The sequence below is a fragment of the Vigna unguiculata genome, chromosome 10 (assembly GCF_037176805.1).
Source record: "Vigna unguiculata cultivar grain cowpea cultivar isolate G323 ecotype 2 chromosome 10, ASM3717680v1, whole genome shotgun sequence".
Taxonomy (NCBI): Eukaryota; Viridiplantae; Streptophyta; class Magnoliopsida; order Fabales; family Fabaceae; genus Vigna; species Vigna unguiculata.
In genome coordinates, this window is record NC_140801.1 from 53,579,845 (window position 1) to 53,596,764 (window position 16,920).

General features: G+C 29.8%; 4 protein-coding genes across 4 annotated transcripts; 2 read left to right on the forward strand and 2 right to left on the reverse strand.

Annotated features, from left to right (window-relative positions):
- The first annotated feature begins 113 nt into the window (after window positions 1-113).
- LOC114166493 (uncharacterized) lies at window positions 114-1,915 on the forward strand. Its single transcript, XM_028051233.2, has 2 exons — window positions 114-383; window positions 1,597-1,915. The coding sequence occupies exons 1-2, from the start codon at window positions 224-226 to the stop codon at window positions 1,686-1,688; spliced, it is 252 nt and encodes an 83-aa protein (XP_027907034.1). The 5' UTR covers window positions 114-223; the 3' UTR covers window positions 1,689-1,915.
- A 1,567-nt stretch (window positions 1,916-3,482) lies between these two features.
- Window positions 3,483-4,797, reverse strand: J8 (Chaperone DnaJ-domain superfamily protein). The gene is made up of 3 exons (XM_028050294.2): window positions 4,315-4,797; window positions 4,095-4,163; window positions 3,483-3,855 (listed from the first exon to the last, which is right to left on the reverse strand). The coding sequence occupies exons 1-3, from the start codon at window positions 4,537-4,539 to the stop codon at window positions 3,670-3,672; spliced, it is 480 nt and encodes a 159-aa protein (XP_027906095.1). The 5' UTR covers window positions 4,540-4,797; the 3' UTR covers window positions 3,483-3,669.
- Window positions 4,798-10,856: 6,059 nt separating this feature from the next.
- LOC114167094 (shikimate O-hydroxycinnamoyltransferase-like) lies at window positions 10,857-13,677 on the forward strand. The gene is made up of 3 exons (XM_028052039.2): window positions 10,857-10,999; window positions 11,487-11,917; window positions 12,628-13,677. Exons 2-3 carry the CDS (start codon window positions 11,510-11,512, stop codon window positions 13,510-13,512), a joined length of 1,293 nt encoding a protein of 430 aa, XP_027907840.1. The 5' UTR covers window positions 10,857-10,999; window positions 11,487-11,509; the 3' UTR covers window positions 13,513-13,677.
- A 417-nt stretch (window positions 13,678-14,094) lies between these two features.
- LOC114167380 (uncharacterized) lies at window positions 14,095-14,994 on the reverse strand. The gene is made up of 2 exons (XM_028052462.2): window positions 14,723-14,994; window positions 14,095-14,630 (listed from the first exon to the last, which is right to left on the reverse strand). Exons 1-2 carry the CDS (start codon window positions 14,856-14,858, stop codon window positions 14,344-14,346), a joined length of 423 nt encoding a protein of 140 aa, XP_027908263.1. The 5' UTR covers window positions 14,859-14,994; the 3' UTR covers window positions 14,095-14,343.
- Between the last annotated feature and the right edge of the window lie 1,926 nt (window positions 14,995-16,920).

The following is a 16,920-nucleotide window of genomic DNA, read 5'->3' on the forward strand; positions in this document are numbered from 1 at the left end:
TTAAAAGAATTTATTTAAATTCATATTTTATGATTTATTTCATCCTTTTGTTATATTTCATTTCAAATATAATTTATTAGAATATTTTTTCATCTCATTCAATATAGTATACAATCAAGAAAAGTTTAATGAAGCCTAAAAAGGAAAAATTGGGTTTTTTGAATGAAAGGAAATTAGGGTTTTTTTAGTGGTCTGAACTGTGAGTGAAAGGTGCGAAGGGAAGATGAGCAGCGACGCAAAATCCAACAGCGGTGGCAACGTTGGAGGAGGATTTAGGTCGAAGATCAATTACTATCTCCATAGCGGTGACAAGAAACATGTTTTCCTTGGTTTAACTCTCATCACCGCTGTCTTTAGCGTCCCATGGTTCTTTATGAATCGAGGTACACCTTTTCTTTTTTTTTATTCTAATTGATTTCTTTTATAAATATTATCTATTCCCCTTCGGTGTAAATTTTTGATCGCTTTCAAAGTTCTGAACTTTTCTTGCCATTATCAATGATTTGCTTCTGTCATCCATGTTATGTGTAAAGCTCAAATCTTAGTGCTATTGATTTTCTTACGATTTGAACTCGTATGATATTGTAACCCTCTTATATAGCATTTGCAATGTACAAAAAATTTGACATGTTCCTTTGCAAGAGGTCGGGTTTGGAGGTTGTTGAATGAAGTTTGCAAGTCTAATTAGGGATAAGAAAATCTTCAATTGATTGTTGAAAATTGAAAAGGGAAATATGTTTAGTTCAATGAAACCTCGTGGAGCTGGTGGCTTGAGTTTGATCTTCTGTGTTGATTGAAAGGTGTGGTACTCACATATTAGCTGGGTGTTTTAGATATTTTGCTTCACCAAAGTGGTTGTGTATGTTCTTGTTGATGTTCTAATATTAGATGTGCCATTTTGCTACTTAAATTAGACTTGAAACTGGGTGAAATTAATTAGACTTTGTTTAAGAAGAAAAGACTTGATGGAATAAAGTAAATTTATGTCAGGAGAGTATTGCTAGCACCTTGTATAGGATTCACGAACATATAAAATTCTGTCAATGGTGGTTTGGCATTTCGTAACAGCAAACTTTCTCGTGTTGGTTTTTAACCTGAGTTTTTGATGAAATTGCTCAATGTTCGGAGTTCCACAGTCAGTAGAATACTCTCTGATACTTAATCTTTGACACTCTCTACCTAATAATTGGTCTGTTGAACAAAAATTGGATGCTTTTTGGGATTGTTCAGATCCTAAGAAAGGCAATTGCTAAAAGGGTCCTCTAAAATTGCTCCATTGTCTGAGCTTCTGAGGGATTAGCATCATACCAATGCATGCCAAAACAATTTGGTAGATCTGTTCTGTTCATGTGCATGCTATGTCATTTCATGACCATATAATTTGAAATGATCCTGACACAAATGCATTTCACCTATGCTGTCATTTAGTGCATGGGTTTGAAATCCAGAAAAATAAATTAGATTTCATCAAAAATTACTGTAGTGCCTTCAATGATGTTTTTCTTTTTGATATGTTGTTTCGATTGCCACATTTAGATAGTTTAAATGGGTTTTAGATTTAGAATTTTCTTATATGATACCTCCATTTGATTGCAGGGAGTAAACACCAGTCTCACCAAGATTACTTGGAAAAAGCTGATAAAGCAAGGAGCCAAAGACTTTCATCCAGTTCTGCTTCTGCTAAATGATAAGTTAAAGACTTTTAATTAAAAGGCATTACATGTTTGTTGGATGTCCTTTTCTCTCTGGTTTTATTCTTTGGGATGGAGATCCATTTTTCTTTTGCCACTGTCCTGTACTGATAAATCGGTCTTTTGATTTGGGAAAAAAAACTAATGATGTATAAGAAATTTTCCTTATATAATAAAATTGGTTAGGTATGCAGAATATAAGCATAGGCAATTATTTCAGAAAATGGCACCCTATTGAAATGACCCCTCTTCTGCTACTATTTTGATCATCTTCATGTTTGAGCCTCGCCCCTCATAATTGGAGATGAAGATTTCAGAGTTGAAGTTAATCTTATATTTTTTTCAAGATCGTATGTTAGGGTTATATTTACAGTATTAATTATTAATAGGATAAATTGAAATATATATATATAATATTATATAATTACACAAATAAAATTTCATAACAATTAAAATATTTATTAATTTTGAAAATATTAATAAAATAGTTGATAAAGTTATAAAATATTTTTAAAAAATTATAAGAGAAAAAACAAATACCTGGTCCGTTTTGGTTCTCTTTGATCTGGTCCGGTTCTCTTTGATTTGATCCGGTACGACTCTCTTTGATTTGATCCGGTCTGGTCTCTTCAATCTGGTCTGATCCAACCTAATCCGATTTGATCCGGTCTGATTTGATTTGATTCGATTCAATTTGGTTCGGTCCATCCAATTTAGCTTTGTTCAGTCTAGTGGGTTCAATTCATTTTGATCTCAATTTTGAGGACAAAAAACTAAATTAGAACTTTTGTTATTTTATTATGAAATTTTAGAAGAAAATTCATTAGAATGGCATAATACTAATTCGATTTAATTTTAATGTACTTAAAATATTAACATCATTTAATACCTGTTTGTATACGTATCTTATAATAATAAAAATACCGGTGGGTGTGTATGTGAACACTTATAAAATTATCAAGTTTCCATGTAAGTATTGTTTAGGTCAATGTTTTGGTGCAATTGTTCAATGTTCGGAGTTCCACAAAATACTTGATATGATAGATACTCTCTCATACTTAATCTTTGAAACTCTCTACCTAATACATTTACTTTATATTTTAATTCCTTAAAATATGATAATAACATCTCTGACCTCATTTGATATTTTTCAGCGCATCTAAATAAGTTATTTTACCTATCAATACTCAACTTAAAATATGAATATTATCTTTTGATTGGGTTTCACTCGGTCAAAACAACTCCCTTCTAATATTTTAAACCGAGTTTCAAGACAAAATTGAAGCGAAACTCAATTTAATTAAAATCCAAATCAATTTACTACATTGTCTTGATTTAAGTACATACCAATAGAGAAGTCATACCTATTGAAACGATCATTTTCATATTTTCATTCATCGAAATCATTGTGTATAGAAAATAATTGAATAAGTGAATGATGTAAAATATACTATTAGTAGCACCTTTTTTTTCTAACGACATATCCATACCCGGGATAAGATTATTTTAATTTATATATTGAAAAATCAATTCCATTTTATTAGAATAAAACAAAAACAAAGTATCGACAGATTGTGACGGGCAAACTACCATACAAAGAAAGAACAACGTAGGGTTGAAGGGTTAGCATTTATGACTTTATATGATTCCAAACCTCTCTTATTATACACTGCACATTGTTCATGCATTCAACAACTTTTCTTTCCTTGTGGAAACCTTTTTTAATACACAACAAAGTTGGCTCAATTTATATGCAATAATAATATATTTGTATTTATTTTAAAGCTTAAATAATGACAATTTTTGTCACTTGTCATATTAAGGATTTTCCTCAACTTCAATTATACATAGAGGAATTTACATTACTCCAACTTGGACTCTGTACACAGCACACCAACCACACGATTTGGTGTGGATGATGATGATTATTCAAAAGACTAATAATTATGAACAGAAAAGAAAAAAAAGGTCAAAATATTCATATGTATGGATTAATATGAGAGGAGTAGTCACGGATTCCTGCTCCTTCCCACCCCATCCACTCCTCCCACATGTCCCAATCTGGATCGTTCATTCCTCTCAGTGACTCATCATTGTCGTTATCATATATACTTTCGTAAGTTTCTGTCGCACTTGATTCTCCTCTCAACCTAGCTATCACAATCTGCAATTCAATAATCCCAATTAGCTCAATAAAGTTCAAAACTTTGGTGTGGCCCAGCACAACCAAACCAAATAATATAATCGCTCCACTCTCAGATATATTAAACAAACAAAAAATTATGCAATTTCAATTATTAGTTACACTTTTAGCAGTTTATTATTGAAACTACTGAGATAAACAAGTTTCCATTAGAGTATCTGAAATCTGGAAAAGGGGGAAAAGTAGGGTAAATAACTTACATCATAAGCCTCGTTGATTTCGTGAAATTGCACCCCGCAATTGTTTCCTCTGCATACATCTGGATGGTACTGAAGCAAACACAGTACAACAACAGAAACTAATTAATCATTGAAAAATTCAAGATCAAAACAGGTAAACCAGATATCAATCAATCGAATCCATGAAACAAAAGACATGTCGAAAATACGAGAAAGGAAAAATTAAGGTTGGGATTGAAACCTGCAGAGCGAGTTGTCGGAAAGCCTTTCTGACTTCAGATTCAGAGGCACCTCGTTGTATTCTCAAGGTTTTGTAAGGATCCATCACAGAAGAAGAAGAATAATAGGAGCAACAAACCCTAGATCTGTTGATTTTGGCATGCTTCCTTTCCTTGCCTTTGAATTGCATCCAGGAAGCAGACGAAGCATTACCACCAACAACCCCAGCAGTCGCAGCAGCAGCCATTTTCGCAGAAAAGGGCTTAATTCCGAAAATCTCCGAGAACGAAAAATATCGAACAGAAAATAATCTCAGAAGAGAAAATCTCAGAAGCACCCAGAAAGGCTCTGGCTATAAATAACGAAACTTTGATGTTTTGATGGAGGGAGATATTGTTGAGAATGGATCAATGAACACGGCAAGTTGAATTGACGGGGAATCTGTCGGAAGCTGAAAATTTGCGTTGATTTTGGATTGCAAATAATAATAATAATTGTAGAGCAGATGAAAGGGGTGAAAGGGATTTATATAGAAAAAGAAATTAATGGTGAAATGTGAGAATCTGAGGTGGGAGCAATTCACAGTTCTTATCCATTGAGTCAAGGGTGACGTGGATGCACATATTTAGGGTTTCGAGACAGAAAAGGAGTGTGCCAAAACAAATCTGACAGAGACACACATTGTTGTTGTTGTTATTCCTGTGCTTATCTTATCTTCTTCTCCTCGTTTAGGTTTTTACTTTTTCCTCGCAATTTTACTCTCTACACCTCCTTTTTTTTTTCATCTTCACAACTATTTTATATTATTTTTAGTTTTTACCCGGTCTAGTTTCAAGATTGCTTTTCTAAATTCTTCCCAATTAGCTTGTTTCACACAATCTAATTTTGTTGTCAATATATAAATTGTTTTTATTATTAAAAAAATAAGTTTATTAGTTGATGATAAAAATATATGAGCTTATCTTGAACGAAGGATATGCTAGTGGATATCCTTTCAACCCTCCTATTTTGATTATGTGACACGTCACTCACCTTTTTATTTTGTTGTTATACTAATAAAAATCCTTAAATATGTGATTATTGTTTAGATTTTCAAAATTGGGAATCTTTCGGGACGAAGATAAACAAATTTTCCAATATCAAAATATTATTAAAATTTCTCGCACATGTATTAAATATGTCATTTAGAGATTCAAAATATATAAAGTGTTACCTTAAAAAAAACTAATAAGTTAAATGTATTTATCGGATTAGCGTATTGTCTTCTTTGACTTATTTTGGTATATGTCAGTTCTTATCATTAATGGATATACATATTAATTAAAAAAATAGATATTTTGTGGTTATTACTAGCTTATAATTAGGAACTAGTTTTGTTTAGATTAGATATTTCAATCTTGGATTTTATTCTATTGCTAGAAACGTGGGATTAGATTTCAAAGCATTACAATAATTACATAAATTTTTTAGTCTTTTTTATCTCTAACCTTAATTTTGTAATCATTTAATTATATCCAGAATCAAAAAAATAGAAAGGCTAAAATTACACAAATACAGAATTTAGACAACAAATAATCCAATTAAACCTGATTGTTTTGGATTAAATGATAAGATATAACTTATTTTAAAAATTTTAAAAATATGAAAATACTATTTTTAGTCTAAATAGTTGTAAACGGATATCATTGATTGTAAATGGTTTACATGAGTATAAAATATAAAATTTGGATTAATTGAACGAGTACAAAAATAAAAATTTTATTAAATTAATAATACAAAACATCGCTATTTATTTTATGTATGTAATCGGATTGATTGAATTGATGTATCATCAAGATATTAATAACTAGCAATGCAAGTTGCAATGACTATCCATTTGGGAAATTATAGTAGGGACGGAAGACCATACAATTTATTATATATTGAAGGGTTAATATTTGACAATTTTGGAATTAATTTATTTTAAAATTTTAGATTAATTTAAATTTTTATCCTTTAAAATATGTAGATTTAGTTATTTTAATCAAATTTTGTTAGATTTATTTAATATTTCAAACGTATTTCATAATAGTAATTAATTTTAAATTAAAAAAAATATATCAAACAATATAAACAACTCAAATACAATTCTGAGATGCGTACGAAATATTAAATAAACTTATTAAAATTCACATATTTCAACGAGTATAAAATTTTTGTAAATATTTGAAAATTGTGTTATATAGCATCCATAATTTAGATTATTATTTAAAATACTTATTATAAAGCACAACCATAGATAACAATTTACAATGAAGAAATGTTTCTGAAGGTTTGATTGTGCTCTGGAAGGAAACATGACTTAATTTTTTAAACTATTTTCCATAAAAATTGAAAAACCTGATAAACAAAATTAAGATGAAAAGGATGGATAAGAACGTTGGGTCTTGAAAAGTGCAGAGAGAGTGCTAACGAACATACACGTGGCGTGCATGTAGTCATAATTTTGATAGCATCAAAATGCTACTTTTGCTGATGTAATATTATATCTATGTACTATATATTTTTCCTTATTTTATAATCTATTATATTAAAAATTAAAGTAGCTACTAATTACAAACTTTAATTTTAATTACATGATATGCAATTTTGTTTGAGAAGGATGATGTTAAAGTAACAAAGTAAATGTATTTTTGCGATAAAAGTGGATCAGTTTTATTTATTAAACTAATATAAGTAAGGATATCTGTTATATGTGGTCAAATAAGTATGCGAAAGTAATTAAAAAATATAATTCAATTTAACATATTATTCACACCGGAAATTTTTTCTAAGTTCATCCAAGGTGGTTGAATTTGTATTTTACTTATATCCAAGTTTAAATCATTAAAAATATGAAAAAAATCATTTAGAAAGACTTAACGCTTAAATCGTAATAGATTTTTTTCTCAATACTTGAATATAGAATGAATATTAAGTTGAAATATTCCATATGCACATTATTTATAGGTTTTTGTATGCTTGTTATTATGCAGATGATAATAACAAATCCCACTTACATATAAAAATTAATAGATATAAGATTAAATCATTTGATTGATCCATATTTTTGTAAGAAAATCTTTAAACAATATTTTTTTCTTTTTCATGATTCAATTTGGTTTTTATTTTATAATATTTAATGTAATTATATATTTTTGTTAAATCTATATAAACAACGTTGAAAATGTATCACATGTTAATACATGTATGAGTTTTTTTTATTAGATTTAGTTTTGCGAAAGGAAGATAGCTAACTTAAAAAGGAGGGGTGAGAATGGTATATGTCGAGGGGTGTAAAAAATATGAATAATTTAGTTTATAGTTGGTTTTGGGCTTAAGGTTGGACTACAAACAGATTCTTACTTATATCTGTTAACAAAAAGAGTAGAGTCCAAATGAGAAATAGTTAAAAGATCAATAAATTATTTTGAAATTATAAGAAAATTTGCAAAATTTTCAAACTTGAATTACAAATTATATAAAATAATATTTCAAATTACATAAAAAAATTACGAATTCAAATACATTTTAATAATCAGAATAAATTACATAAATTTTGTTACTTTTATATATAATAAAATAAAATACATTCTTACGAATATTTAATAAATTTTTATTTTTAATAAATCCGTGCGTGTTGCACGGGTCAAATGTTGAAATTGAATATAACGTTCTTATAATTATAATAATAATAATATTATTATTATTATTATTATTGAAAGTTTGTTCTTCTTTCTTAGTTTGGTTAAGAGTGTGCATGAAATTGTGTTATGAGTACTTTGTTTGCTCTTCGAATAACAAGATTAAAGCTAAGGAAACAGTGCAATTGTACCACCCCTGTTCAGTTTCTTACTTTATGAAATGCTTAATGATCATATATGTTACATGTTATATTCATAGCAAAAAAAAAATTACTTAAAAATACTAAGTTTTAGCATCACGACTCAATTATGATCCAATTCATTTGATCTCCTAATTTCTCTCACGATATAATTGATGTCACTTACAACAAATTTTAAATCAAATTTCAAGAATTAAAAATATATTTAATCTTAAAATAAAATAGCTTTTACTAAATAAATAACTTTTATCGTTAATAGTACATTAACAAAGTAAGATGTTATATTAACTTAGAACATTTTTTATTTTTAATGTAGGGTCTTGAACTCTTAGATTTAAAAGTGATGTTATAAGAGGGGTTACTGTAGTTTATTGATACGGTGTGTACGACTTTTAAATTTAAGATTTAATTTTGTATATAAGATATTGGATAAGATTTAGTTTCTTATATAAATATTAGTTTATGAGAATATAGAAATTTAATTATAATAATTAAAAAAATTTGTGTTTGATAAGGTAATTTATGAGGATATTTCTACATTAAAATGATTTGTTTAGATAAAATAATTTAAAAAAAATAAATTTAAGAATTTTGCAAGCTATTTCAAATAAATAAAATAAAATAATTTTAAATACTTAAAAAAACATAATAAATGTAAAATTTATCTTATTTTTACTTCACTTTCACTTTACTTACAAAATTGGAGTTAGGAAATAATTTTGTATATGTTTGTCTATTTTTAAAATAATAAAAGCTGAATATCTATTTCAGTTATATTTTTCAAAATTTTTAGAAAGGTGGAAGATTAACTTAAGTTGAAATATTTTTTATTATTCAGTTATATGCTAAATTACGGTTTGGTTCTAAAAGCACGTGTGAATGTTTTTTATTGCAGAAAAGTGCATGCTTTGAGAAGAATAAAAAAAAGTGATTACTGTGTGTGGATGTACTTGAATTTGGGCTTCACAAGACCCAGCAGAATCAAAACATAACTATGACAAGATATAGTACCTTCTAATTTTTAATCTACTAATAGTTTTTTTTAAATCTTTTTGATAAGATTCGTTTTAGACTTTATATTTTAAATTTAATAATTTTATTATTTTATTTTCTTAAAGTTACTAATTTAAAATTAACTTGATTCGCTAATTTAAAATTTACTTTGCTTTTTGATTGGTTTAGTACTTATTTTGAATTTTTATCATTCAATATCTAGCATAACTAGTGACTAAAAGAAAAAAGTAGTATGATTATAGCAAGGCCGTATACTTGATTAACGTAACTTAACAATGAGATTAAACTTTTTACCATTTAATTTAATATGGGTATAAATTTATCTTCTTTTATTTTCCATGTTAATTAAATTCACATTATTTTCAAATATAAAAAAAAAGTTTTTTTCTCTTACCACGAATGTATGCGAATATTTTTTATTCATTATCTAGATTTATTATATTTATTATTCAAGATACTCTTTTAATATTATTAAAAACAATTTAAATATTCTAGTAACTATCTAAATTTATTATTACATTAATACTAGATAAATAAATAAATACAGATATGATGAAACCAATTAAAAGATAAGATAAGATCTTAGTAACACAGAATCACGCGTTTAATGGAGTCAGTGGCTTAAATTATTAAAATTTATGCTATGCCCATTCAGAATAATCATAATCCTAAAGAAACATAAACATGTACATCGTGATATTCTAGAAAGGTTACTGTTTATTTTTTCCAAAAAAGTAATTTTGTTACCCAATATCTAAATGAGTTAGTGTATTAATAGGAGTATGTTCCGATGTTACGCTTTATTTAAATTAAAGAAGTATTATAGAAAGACAAATGGGTAGGTAAGTGTACAGGGAAAAGTGAAAAGTAAATTTGACTCGCAAAATTTTACAATAATCGTATCATACTAAACATATTAAATTAAGAGAGTTAAATATATTTTTACTATCTGAAATTTGATACTGGTTTTTTTTTTTAATTTTTGACCAATTTAATCATTTATTTTTTTAAAAGTGTAGAATTAACTATTGTAATCAAATTTTGTTAAATTTAGTTGACATTTCAAACATATTTTACGATAATATTTGAGTTAATATTGAATAGAAAATGTATTAAATAGGATAAACAATTCAAATATTATCTTGAAATGTGTTTGAAATGTTAGATAAATTTAATAAAATTTAGTTAAAAAGACTAAATTCACACATTGCATCTATAAGAATGAAAGACTAAATTGATCAAAATTTTCTAAAAGAAACTAATTTTAAATTTCACTAAAAATTTAAGAAAAAAATATATATTTAACCCTAAATTAAATTATAATTATTATTAAGATAATTAGAAACGATTGTATCTTAGTTGTGGATTTGGTTTTATTGATTAAAAAGATGCGTGGAGACACGCGTGGGAGGTTGCGAGTGGGTGACGTCAGAAAGAACGAAACACGGCACTTTGAGTGTCAAGGGAACACGGACCCACCACACCACTCTTCCTATGCTATTGTTAGGAGTTGGTGACTCACTCCATACCACACCACCCTCAACTCACCACAATCATACAACACAACACAGTGCAACCATTTTTTTATTATTTTTTATTTTATTTTATACGATAAAGGAATTTATTTGAAAAAAAATAAAAATGGAAAAGGGAAGGTCTCCGTCTCACCAACTTCTGATGCGAAACAGCATGGTGCTGTGAGTGACGTGGCGTCTTACTATTGGTGGAGGCCGTGGGCGTGGTTGGTGAGTGACTCAACCTCTCTTCGTTTTGCTTAAAAACTACGACACCTTCCACTTCCAACCCAGCGACCAACATCGCACAACACCAGGTATACTCTCTTCTTCTTCTTCTTCCTCTTCCTCCATGCTTATTTCTCTTTTTTCTGTTGCTTCATTAAATCAAATGCCACTTAATCTTGTTACTAAACATTATTAATACAAATAAATGACGATATATAATAACTACCTTTCTTAATTAACACATTTACTAATTCAATCCATCTTTTATTTTTTGTCTGTGCTAATTTTCATTTTAGTTATAGTTTTAGTTCTTCATGATTCTATATAACCAGTTTTGTAGTTAGTGTGGTACTGTGGCGAAATATAAATGTAAATATTTAAAAATGAAAAGTTGGCAGCAGTGTAAGAATGACAGCAATTGACAATTAGGGTTGAGTATTATATTGGAGACTCGTGTGTGTGGTGTGTAGGTTTTGAAGGAACAAATTATTGAGATGATGCAATGAAAAGAAGTTCATCAATGGATTGAGTTATATTATAGTATTTATCGTTAATAATTTTATGATTGATATATAGTGGGAGCATTTTGGATAAGAGAGATGATCATCAACGTGAAGGAATCGACGATGGTGCGGCCGGCGGAAGAGGAGGAGCGGCGGGTGGTGTGGAACTCGAACGTGGACCTGGTGGTGCCGAATTTCCACACGCCCAGCGTCTACTTCTACAGAGCGAACGGCGCGTCCAACTTTTTCGACGGGAAGGTTCTGAAGGAGGCATTGAGCAAGGTGCTGGTGCCGTTCTATCCAATGGCGGGGAGGCTCCGGCGAGACGAAGACGGTCGCGTGGAGATTGATTGCGACGGTCAGGGGGTTCTCTTCGTGGAGGCGGACACCGGCGCCGTCATCGACGACTTCGGGGACTTTGCACCCACCCTTGAGCTCCGGCAGCTCATCCCCGCCGTGGATTATTCGCAAGGGATCGAAACCTATCCCCTCTTGGTGTTACAGGTGCGTTTTGCGTTTCGTTTCTTCTCTTACTATACTTCTTTTTATTTTCTCTGTTAGGTGCTACTTTTGGTTGTTTGGCTTTGCTTGCATACTTTGATTAATTATCCGCCAAACTTAAGTCAAAAATTAACTTACCAAACGAGAACGTATATTGACCTTAGTACGCTTTCTTTTATTTTATTTCACATAAACTCAGACGTCACCAGAAGTCATGGAATTTAGAAGAGACTAGTTTATTTGTAAGAAAATAATAAAATTATTATGCTTATAATAATTTAAAAGAGAGATAATGAAAATCATAATAGTAATAATGTTGAGTTACGAGTTGACGTTCTTGGTAGCAAGACCCATGCGTCGTGTGTGAAAGGAGAAACAGAAGCAATTAATATTCCCGCTTACAGCTTCCAAATTTCTACGTCAAAAATGTAACTTTTTTTGCGGGATTTTTACGATCGGAGCAATTAGGAAACAAAATATTGGAAATGGATAAAATTTTTAAAATTTACGAAGGAGGATGTATATTGGCAAAATAAAAATAAAACTATAAGATCTCCAGATTAAAATTGAGAATTTGTTATTTATTTGTATTAATTATAATAAATATAAATACATAGAAAAATTTTGGAAATGGATAAATTTTTTGTATATTAAAAAAATTTTAGATACTTAATGATACCATAACTACCCAATTTGATTTTAAAATTTTTTAGGTAACGCACTTCAAATGTGGAGGGGCATCACTTGGAGTTGGTATGCAGCATCATGTAGCAGATGGAGCCTCGGGTCTTCACTTCATCAACACGTGGTCCGATGTGGCGCGTGGCTTGGATGTTTCCATTCCACCATTCATCGACAGAACAATACTCCGTGCCAGAGACCCACCTCGACCCGTTTTTGATCACATCGAATACAAACCCCCACCCGCCATGAAAACCAAACCACCCACAGAATCTGATACTGCAGCGGTCTCCATTTTCAAGCTCACACGTGACCAGCTCTCCACGCTCAAAGCCAAGTCCAAAGAAGATGGCAACACAATCACCTACAGCTCCTACGAGATGTTGGCAGGACACGTGTGGAGAAGCGTGTGCAAAGCAAGAGCACTTCCCGAAGATCAAGAAACCAAATTGTACATTGCAACCGACGGAAGATCAAGGCTTCAACCCTCTCCTCCACCGGGTTACTTCGGCAATGTCATATTCACCACCACACCAATCGCCGTGGCTGGTGATCTCATGTCAAAACCAACATGGTACGCTGCAAGCAGAATCCACAACGCGTTGCTGCGAATGGACAACGAGTATTTGAGATCCGCTCTTGATTATCTAGAGCTGCAACCTGATCTCAAAGCTCTGGTTCGTGGCGCACACACTTTCAAATGTCCGAATCTTGGCATCACCAGCTGGACCCGGCTTCCGATCCATGATGCTGACTTTGGTTGGGGAAGACCCATTTTCATGGGTCCTGGTGGAATTGCTTATGAGGGTTTATCTTTCATAATTCCAAACTCGATCAATGATGGTAGCTTGTCTGTGGCAATTGCTCTTCAACCCGACCATATGAAGGTGTTTAAGGAATACTTGTATGACATTTGAGGAATCATTGTCGCTGGCGTTTTCTTTCCTAACGGTATGCAACTGATAATGGCATCACCACTTCCACTTGAGTTATCATTACACTACATTTCTCTTATAAGTGTTGTATTCTGTAAGCATACATGAACTTTAGCAACGATTAATTTAACGTTACAGTTTGCTTAAGACTTGTTTGAGAATTGTCTTCACACGTCTCTGTTTTTAAATATGTTAAATGAAAGGTTTCTGTCAGCTCCATTGTATCTCTGTAATGTAAAATATTTTTTACATAGCATTCTGTCAGAAATTATTACACTGATTCTCCAATGAAGGGAATGTCTTCCTTAATGAGGTTATTGTAAAACCTGACCGAGTCTCAAGTTGGTAACTTTCTTTGAACCATGAACCAAGAATGGTAACGTGTAGGAGAAAGTGTGGATTTGAATTAAAGAAATACGAATTTGAAAATTTTAGGTGAAAAAAGTCTATAGTAAGATCAAACTTGCTCAACTTCGAAAATAAATAGAGAAACTTAATTGATTGGTAAAACTGAAAAGAAGCAGATTACACTTAATATAAAAAGCAAATCAAACAAAATTACAATTGGGAAAATATAAAAACTTCAAAAAAATCTACAGAGTTCATAGAGAAATTGTCATCCCCATCCAGAGTTCGTCTTGAAAATAAGAGTGCAGAGAAAGGAAAAGAAAAAGCAATAACAGAAATCTACTTTCTTTCTATCTTACTCTGCATCTTGCGCTTTATGTTTTCCCAGCTTTTCATTCTTGGAAGTCTATAATTTCTATCAGCAATAAAAAAGAGCAACGTGTGTTCTTTTCTGGGCAGATTACATCAGACCCAGTGGAAAGAAAATAATGTGACTAAAGCCAAGCTTACGCATAGAATAAATTTCGAGATCCAAAAATGAGGCTTTGACGGCGCAGAACTCTGACGTGGCCGGCGATTAACATCTGCACTGCCACCGGTTCCTGCTTTTCCTTTCTTTCCTCCACCGCCTGAACTTCCACCGTGTGATGTTCTTCTAGTACTCACTACTTCTTCTTTGTACCCATTTTCAGTTTCATCAACTTTCTCTTTCAACTCTGTTACATCTTCATTGCTTCCATATAACAATTTCCCTATGAATCACAACATCAGTTTAAAAGCCACACTGAAAGAAGAAAAAAAAGAGAAAAAACTTTTGGCTTTAAAGGCTGAAGAAATGACGTACCAAGAAGTTGTTGTGCTTGTCCATTGCTCTGGATTAGGCCTTTACCTTCTGAACTGAAACTCGTGTTGAACTCTGAGATTGATATGGCATGAATGCCTGAGATGAGTAGGGAAAAAACAAGGAATCTCATCACCATGTTAGGGAAAGGAAAGGTTGATTATTTGTAAAAAGTTGGGTGTTCTCGGTTTTTGTTGAACAATGTCCAAAGCCTAGCACAAGAGAGGGTGACGGATTTTGAATTATTTGGTGTTGGGTAAATGATTGTAGACGAATTATTAAAAAAAATTAAATGTTTGAAGCAAAACTTTTTGTTTTTTAATATTCTTCATAGTAATGATTCCTAACAACAACAAAAGTGAAGAAGTGGGAATTAGGAAGAGAAGCATTTTGTGGAGACAGAATAAGAAAAAGTGAAGTGCCATGTCCGTTCCATGTCCATGCCGATTTAGAGACAATGGAAAAGTTTGAAGCTGTGAAGTATGGCTTAAAGTGTAATCATGGAATTCAATAGACGAATTTGGATTCTGTTATTTTTTTTTTATTTTTGGCTGTAAATATATTGATTATTATTAATTTTAACATTAGGAAAAAATATTTAAAATATTAATATAGTGCATTTTTAATGTTCAGTCAATAATTTTACCAACAAAATCAGTAGACCTATTACGCGCATTACTATGTTCCCTTTACTCCAAAGGTTGGGTTAATATAATCTAGAAAAAGGTTGTTCGATACCGCTTGAGTGACAATTTATATAAAAGATAAAATAGTTTTAATAAAATTTAAGTTTTATATATTTAAAAAAATAATAGTTATGAAAGATAATGTCAAATGATAATAAAATAAATATGTACAATTACAGGTATCTTTAGGTAAATTGATTTTAAGTTGATGTTTAAGGTAAAATGGTGGGCCATGAAAAAAAAGACTTGAAGAAGAGAATAAGTATAATAAATTGGAGAAAGAAAATACTTTGATACATTTTTATATTTATTTTTCAATTTGCTACCGATATAATTTATTTTTGAAATTATTAAAATATGTAATTGTTTAAAAAAGAGTCAAGGCAGGACAACTCATACTAACTTGATATGAAAGAAGGAATTCAGGTGATGCTGAAATGATTTCGTTACAAATGAATGGAAGTGGTGTCAAAAGTCGACCATTTGTTGAGAAAAATTAAAATTGTAATATATTGAGATAAGACATTTTGATTAAAATTGAATAAACTTTTAAGACAAAAACAACTAAGTTGTGACAACGTGATATAATTTCAATACAATATGTAAATAAATACATAAATTCACAAAGCACACCACAATTTCGATACATTTCATAACATAATTGAATCATGCCAATTATCAGTTTAAAAATAAGTTTTTTTTAGTGTGGTAAATTACAACAGCAAAATGAAATGCATATTTTGTAACAAGATCTTTTATAAAATAAATATAACACATTAACAAATCTAAATAAAAACATACGTACATATAAATTGTCTAAAACACAACAAAATATCAATGATTACATGAAATTAAAAAAAAAATGAAATTAAACCTAAAATATTGTAAATAAAATATCAATGATTATATATATGTGTGTGCTTTTAGATGTGAATAAAATATAAAATATTGTGAAATGTAATTTATTTTAAAAAGTTGTAGTAACATTAATAAAAAATTTGAGGTTAATTTTTAAACAAAGATAGATGTAAATGTTGCCATCATTGTAGGTATATTATGCATCTTGTTAAAACTAAATACAAATCCAAGTTGATGTTGAAATTTATTAACATAAACATATAAAACTTAAACTAATATTTTAAAAAATTCAAAATATGAAATAATAAAACGATGAATTTAAACATAAATTATTTTAATATATATTTATAACAATATATAAAAAAAGTAATTTTTTTTTTACATATTTCATAATATCAGTTTTACTTTTAATTATTTTAAAAATAATTTACTTTTTATTTTTATTCTAAAAATCTATTTTGTCTTAAATCATTATTTTAAATTTTTTTTGTACATATCTTATTTTTTAATAATTATTTTAAAAATTAATTATATATTTTTTACTGATTTTAACTTAATTTTCTTGAAAATTAAAAAATGCGAACACACATAAATACAACAATGACTATGTATTCGCTGTTTTATATATATATAATATAACTTTGGAATATAAAATAC

Excerpts from the sequence above, each read along its gene's own strand:
- LOC114167094 (XM_028052039.2), top strand. The coding sequence starts at position 11,510 with ATGATCATCAACGTGAAGGAATCGACGATGGTGCGGCCGGCGGAAGAG. Across the intron at positions 11,918-12,627 it reads ATCCCCTCTTGGTGTTACAG|GTAACGCACTTCAAATGTGG; the intron begins GTGCGTTTTGCG and ends AAAATTTTTTAG.
- J8 (XM_028050294.2), bottom strand. The coding sequence starts at position 4,539 with ATGGCTGCTGCTGCGACTGCTGGGGTTGTTGGTGGTAATGCTTCGTCT. Across the intron at positions 4,164-4,314 it reads TCCGACAACTCGCTCTGCAG|TACCATCCAGATGTATGCAG; the intron begins GTTTCAATCCCA and ends TGTTTGCTTCAG. Across the intron at positions 3,856-4,094 it reads AAATCAACGAGGCTTATGAT|ATTGTGATAGCTAGGTTGAG; the intron begins GTAAGTTATTTA and ends ATTGAATTGCAG.
- LOC114166493 (XM_028051233.2), top strand. The coding sequence starts at position 224 with ATGAGCAGCGACGCAAAATCCAACAGCGGTGGCAACGTTGGAGGAGGA. Across the intron at positions 384-1,596 it reads ATGGTTCTTTATGAATCGAG|GGAGTAAACACCAGTCTCAC; the intron begins GTACACCTTTTC and ends ATTTGATTGCAG.
- LOC114167380 (XM_028052462.2), bottom strand. The coding sequence starts at position 14,858 with ATGGTGATGAGATTCCTTGTTTTTTCCCTACTCATCTCAGGCATTCAT. Across the intron at positions 14,631-14,722 it reads ACAAGCACAACAACTTCTTG|GGAAATTGTTATATGGAAGC; the intron begins GTACGTCATTTC and ends TGTGATTCATAG.